The sequence below is a fragment of the Montipora capricornis genome, chromosome 4 (assembly GCF_036669925.1).
Source record: "Montipora capricornis isolate CH-2021 chromosome 4, ASM3666992v2, whole genome shotgun sequence".
Taxonomy (NCBI): Eukaryota; Metazoa; Cnidaria; class Anthozoa; order Scleractinia; family Acroporidae; genus Montipora; species Montipora capricornis.
The window spans coordinates 683,998-690,215 of record NC_090886.1 but is presented as its reverse complement, the minus strand read 5'-3'; the positions used below and the strand labels follow the sequence as shown (position 1 = coordinate 690,215).

The 6,218-nt window shown below is 37.4% G+C and overlaps 1 protein-coding gene across 2 annotated transcripts in view; it reads right to left on the bottom strand.

Moving 5' to 3' along the window:
- Window positions 1–1,738: 1,738 nt before the first annotated feature.
- Window positions 1,739–6,218, bottom strand: part of LOC138045057 (uncharacterized) — a 5,032-nt gene continuing 552 nt past the window's right edge. The window contains exons 1-2 of one of the 2 annotated variants that reach the window (XM_068891412.1): window positions 5,417–5,787; window positions 2,748–4,468 (exon numbers count right to left, since the gene is read on the bottom strand). In XM_068891412.1, the coding sequence (XP_068747513.1) occupies window positions 3,578–4,468; window positions 5,417–5,422 (897 nt within the window). In that variant the 5' untranslated portion in view covers window positions 5,423–5,787 and the 3' untranslated portion in view covers window positions 2,748–3,577. Of the gene's footprint in view, window positions 4,469–5,416; window positions 5,788–6,218 lie in introns of those variants that run through there. The other variant, XM_068891413.1, reaches the window with a different exon arrangement.

Genomic DNA, 6,218 nt, shown 5'->3' with positions numbered 1-6,218 from the left:
TGAAAAGATAGATTCCCACAATCCCCTCTGCCATTGCGATTATTTATCCCATGTGACCAAAAACGCGCCAAATTAAAGTAAAGATCTCATGTATATAAAAATAACCACCACGAGTCACCAACTACGTTTTTCACGCGAAAATATCTAATACTCTATCATTCAGTCATGGGTCTTGACAAACTGCGAGCCAGCGAGTTACGCAGGTCATGCGAGTCTTGCATTTAAGTTGAATCACCCATTTCAAAAAGCGCTTTATGAAGAGTATTTAATGATCACCCATTTTAAAACGGTTAACTGTATGATACATGGTCTTAACATGTGTTCATTTTTAAACCATTTTAGCTCGTGACTTTGTCCAAAATTGTGGTCTCAATGGATGTGATTAGTCTCTACACCAAGATCCCGCAAGAGGAGGGAATTACTGCAGTATTCAAACCATACAAGAATTTTCATAATAAAAGCACAGTCTCTCAATTCCCTTTGAAACTCCCAGAAGAATTGTGTTTTTCTCCCGAAACAGGCCTTGTTAGAGTTGTCAACCCCAATTCATGGTGGCTTAGAGGTAGACTACTAACACCAGGAGGTCTTCCCCCTACTCTTCACGAACAGTGAGTGGGTTCTTCAATATCCCACAGTGTTCATTAACAGGAAGGGTTGTGAGATAGGGATCTGAGAAGACTTGCAAGTCTAACCAATTGCAGATGAGATTAAGAAGGCAGCACTTTCTCGTCAGTTATTTTCAAGACCTTGAGTGTTACTCTGACTACAGTTTTGAACCTGTGATCTCATGCACAAAAGTCCAATGCTCAACCAAATTCCAGAAGTGCGACAGTCCAATGTCCGAAACTCCAATGCTCAATCAACTGAGCCACCAGTCATCGGTGAGGGTAGTATATACAGTGTAATAAGTTACCTTGGCAACAGGAAAGCCCAACAAAAACACCCTATATTTTGGCTTTAGTTGCTCTGATCTCAAAAGCGAACTTGGTGACCCCCCTTTTTACTGTTGAAAACTGACCAGACAGAAGGTCAAGATGACACTTTCTGCAGTTTTAAAAAAGTATGTAGAGGGAAGATATCCGTTTACAAACATTGATGTACTAAATACAATATGAGCGACCGTATTGTATTGGATATACAATGTTACTGGCGCGAATATTGTATTGTGCTTATGAAATGTCAGCATTTAAGTGTTAAATTATTATGTACACTAGGTATTTTTGGTGATTCAAGACATTTTAACCTTGAAAATTGAAAGAAACATTTATGTAAATGAAGAGAAAGCTGTATCAGAAATACAGATATTGATTAATAAAACATTTCTTTTGTTTTCCCATCATGAATTATTAATGAGTTTTATAAGCTGTTTTTCAAAATGCACCAACAACAGGAACAAAAGACCCTTTGTTTCAACAGCCAATGAGGCTTTGGTTGGCACATTTATAACAATACATGAAGGTGAAATCAATGATATCTTCCCTGTAGCACAATCAGAGCCAGCTTAAAAAAACACAGAATTTAAAGTGAGGCCTTAAATTTAGCCGGTATATCAACTCTCCAAGATCGCAGATCAGCGGGCTTGTCGCAAATTTATTGCGCAGCTTAATCTGGATAACCCGGTTAAGAATCTATGAGTGCTTCCGCCTACTACTCACTCAGATCGAGAGATAGGGTAAGAACTAAGATAACTGCCACAAATAGGTTTGGTGACTTTGTCACAAACAAATACGCTACTGACTTGATGTAATATGTTTATTAGTGTAGTTTGTATTATTTATGTACATATATCGTATTTAGCATTTATAAGTATCCATTTACTCCAATAGTTATATCTGACCAAACCTGTAATTCAGATTATAATCTGCTAGAGGTTAAACAAAACTACTAATTAATTAACCCATTGACTCCCAGGGGTTCCCCATTGACGAGTAAAATCGTCTGGCGTTAGACAGATTAAGTCTGGCCGGTTTAGGCCGGTTTGGACGTCAAAGGGTTAAGGTGGTTCTGAAATATCTCCTTTGCAAAATTCTTTTAAACTTTGCAGAAAGTTTCATCTTGACATTCCAAACACTTTTCAACAATAAAAAAGGGGTCCCTAAGTTAGTTTTTGAGATATGAACAACTAAAGACAAAATAAAGGGTGATTTTACAGGGCTTGCCTGTTGCTACAGTGACATAATTATTACGGCACAATAATGACTGCATCTTGCTCAGCAATAATAATTACTGTTGTTTCATATGATACCATAATATAGCTGATACGTGATAGAGCACTGTAGTGCCGAGAGTTACTTGGAAGTATTGAAACTTGTTTGAGCCACCTTAAAGCCGCTCCCTTCTGACTTCTTAACCCAACAAAATACCGTAATTACCACCACTTCTTTCCAAATAACATACACTATTTTGAAAAAACTCGCAATATTGGTAGCAATGCCAGAACCACAATCGTGGCCAAAACTCATTAAGGAAATGGTACTGAAAAAACACACTTGTTCACTATTTCTCCCTTGTGAATTCCACAGCAGTTACTTCTGCTCGCCGTATCCAATGTTGATTTAGAAAGTGTTCATTTCCAGGAAACTGCTCATGACCCCCAGAAAACAACATTGAGATGCGGAAGGGGGATCAAATTGTTTGCTTACAACTGAAAGCACTTGGATAGCATATTTCTTCCATTAGCAAAAAGATGAATAACCAATTCAGTGTAATGTTAAGATTCCAAAACTTAATTCCTAGAAAGGCACCTGTGAGAGTGCACAAGGCTTTAATTTTACCACATTTCCATTATTGTTATGAAAAATTAGAGGCATTAAATAGCTATTATAAAGACTAGTGCATAGAATTCTACTTGATAAGATAAACTTGAACTCTTTATACAACAAACCTCTTCAGAATTTTTTTTAAGGTTCTTTTTGACTCACTATCTGAGCTTTATAAGAAATATGTTTACTCTCCATTCTACTACTTATAGGTTGCTTGCAATGGTAACTACATCATCACCTCATTAAATCAAGAACTTTCAATTATGGTCTCCATTTCGTTTCTTATCATACTGCAGTACACTGGTCCAGCTACATGTACCTTCCAGATTCTATCGGAACTTCTCATTATTTATATTTTAGGAGCCATTTTAAAATGACAAGTTTGAATGATTTGGAAGTAATTTAACCTTTTCTTCTTTTCTTTTTGTTTGATTTGGATTATATTTTATTTGTTCCTTGAAAAAGGTTAGCTTTATATTTTAAAGCTACTCAAAAGTTCCAGGGAAAATAAAAGTTTATGTATGTGAATTATGCATGTAATAGAAGTATCAGATGAACTAAACAATAAGCAAGCCTGAAATTAATGGCATTTCAGCATAGCATAAAAGGATAGTTTTTCTTGATCACTACACAGAGGTTTACCTCTGGCTTGTTCATAACTTATTATTGTCCTCTTTTAGCCAATGAGTTTGGTTTTTTTTCCTTCCTTAAGATAGGAAGATTGTTTCCTTCCAAGGTTTTGGTAACCCTCACATTTTGGCTCAATAACCTGGTGACTGGGTAACATTCACAAAATAGTTAAAAAGTGAATGCAGTTATTCTTCTTTCCATGTTATTGAGCCTCTGGACAAACTATTCAAAACTACAGCTGGTGCTCCGAGAGCCCTAAGCATTGCAAAGCATCTTTTTTCGACAGCGATCTGACGTGGTGTCTTGTGCAAATTGTTCCATGTTTTGGAAATCCTCTGAGCCGTGGAACCAAAGTTATCACATAAATATGTCACAGTCCTAGCAGAGCTCTCATCAGATACCAGAAGATGAAGAAATGTGTTCCCTTTCTTGTTCGCTGCAGATAATACTTCATCTTTTGTTTGAGCAGAGAGTTCGCTACTCTCCTTAATCTTTGCAAGGAGGATTTTTAGGTAAATGCGAGAACATGGATCCATGTTACAACGCCTTGCCAAGAAATGCAGTATTGTATCATGCGTCTTGACATCTTTTTCACTGAATGCCTCTGGCATGTACCTCAGGAAAACATCTAATATGTTGCAAAATGCATTTCTTAATATGTAATCAGCAGGGATCTGTGCATTCAAGCCAGTTCTGAGATGCCGCACCATAGAATGTAGAGGACCTTCCTTGTGTCTGCCTACTTTTACAGAGAGATCAAATCCTTTCTCAGTTACAAGATATTCCAAAATTAAGTATTTTCCGAGAACACAAGCCCAGTGTACCAGGGGAAATTTAAATTTGCCTTTCTTGACAGGAACCTTTCCACTGTGAAACCACTTGGCTGCTGCATACTTTTCAAGACATTTCTCAAAATCGATGTTCTCTGTTCTGCTGGTGTTTGAACACTTTATTAGTGAAATAATCAGACGATGGCATATATCTGATTCCGTAAATCCTGAGCCAGCGTGTCCAGTATGCGATGACTTGCAATCAGTACACCAAATCAGCTGTTTACTGGTTTGCATACTTTGGGCCTGGAAAAACAAACACTGTTTGTAAATATTTTAGAGTACAAATAAGCAAAACACCACAAGGTTTCAATACCACCTGAATGTCTATTTTTTCCTGAAAATGAAGCACAGATGAGAGTAAAAAGAGGACCACTTGGGGCATTGTTCTTAAATTCATTTACAAGTACAGGCAGTCTCCTTTGCAGCCGTTTTTTGGATGTCGTGATGCCACACCCCAATAACGGCTGCAAAGGAAACTAAAGTACAGGCAACTTGCAAAATTTTGGATGGTTTTGAGCAAAACTAAAAATCGGGCAAAATAGTCTTATGGTAATGAATAAAACAATAATAATGTGAAAAGTGTAGATACAAACAAAGCATTCAGAGCAAATAATCAATTTTTGTCAGTTTTGTTGGTGCTAACAGGTGAGGAACATTTCAGACTAAGACAGTGCAGCAGGGAATGTATCTTCAGCAATCTTTTGCCAAAAACTATAGTGATTAGACAGACTGATGAACATTGAAGTTGAGAGTAAACTGAACAAGTAGTTGAAGAGAACAGAACTCCACACTGCAACCATGAAAGGTACATATGTTATGAAATGTAGGGGTTTACCTCGGTGTAAAAACCTGTGAAACTTTTTCTTTGTTTTGTTAGCTCGTGGTGGGGTTAGGTTATTGTTTGATGTTTTTTTGCTCTTTTGTTTTCCTTTGTGTTACGTCATCTGTGCGTTTCACAGGTTTTTACACCGAGGATGAGCCAAATGTAGACTGGTGACATCTTTTTATATAAAGTGCCACTGAATCTCTCCTTATCCTACTTCACTTGATAAAAATATTCATTCTTATTAAGTCTATAAATGTCATTAGGCGAAACCCTACTGTCAATGTTGTTGTGCGTAGGCAAATGTCAGTGTTTATAGTTGAAGGGGCACCTAATACCCTTATGAAATTGAGAAAGCGTATCATTACCTGCATTTTAGAAGTAAACCTTGATTTCCAGTGAAAACCTTTAAACTGAAAACATTTCAGCAACGTGATGAAGCCCTGGTTTGTAATTCCGATGTAGAAAGTAATTCCTTCCTTTTGTCACCAATGCTGTTTCCTCTGTTAGACAAGACTTAATTCGCTTCCGTCATTTTCTAGCACCCATTTTGGCCTTATTTTCCTTCAGTTCGCGTTCATGTCAGTCACTTGGAATACCTTAACTAGTTAAGACAATGTAAAAACGTAGCAGACATTTTTTGGTGGTCGATTGAATAATACCTTTGAGGTGTTGCTGGCAAAAAGATGGATTGAGGTTTCTCGATGTCTTTCAAAAGGTAAAACCATTCTCGTTCCCAGAGCTACCCGTCCCTCTTAGCCACCAAAGGCTGAGCTTAGAAGACGCCTTCTAAGCGTTTACCTGGAATACAATGTGGCGGATATTCTAAAAGTACAGCAGGGAATGTATCTTCAGCAATCTTTTGCCAAAAACTATAGTGATTAGACAGACTGATGAACATTGAAGTTGAGAGTAAACTGAACAAGTAGTTGAAGAGAACAGAACTCCACACTGCAACCATGAAAGGTACATATGTTATGAAATGTAGGGGTTTACCTCGGTGTAAAAACCTGTGAAACTTTTTCTTTGTTTTGTTAGCTCGTGGTGGGGTTAGGTTATTGTTTGATGTTTTTTTGCTCTTTTGTTTTCCTTTGTGTTACGTCATCTGTGCGTTTCACAGGTTTTTACACCGAGGATGAGCCAAATGTAGACTGGTGACATCTTTTTATA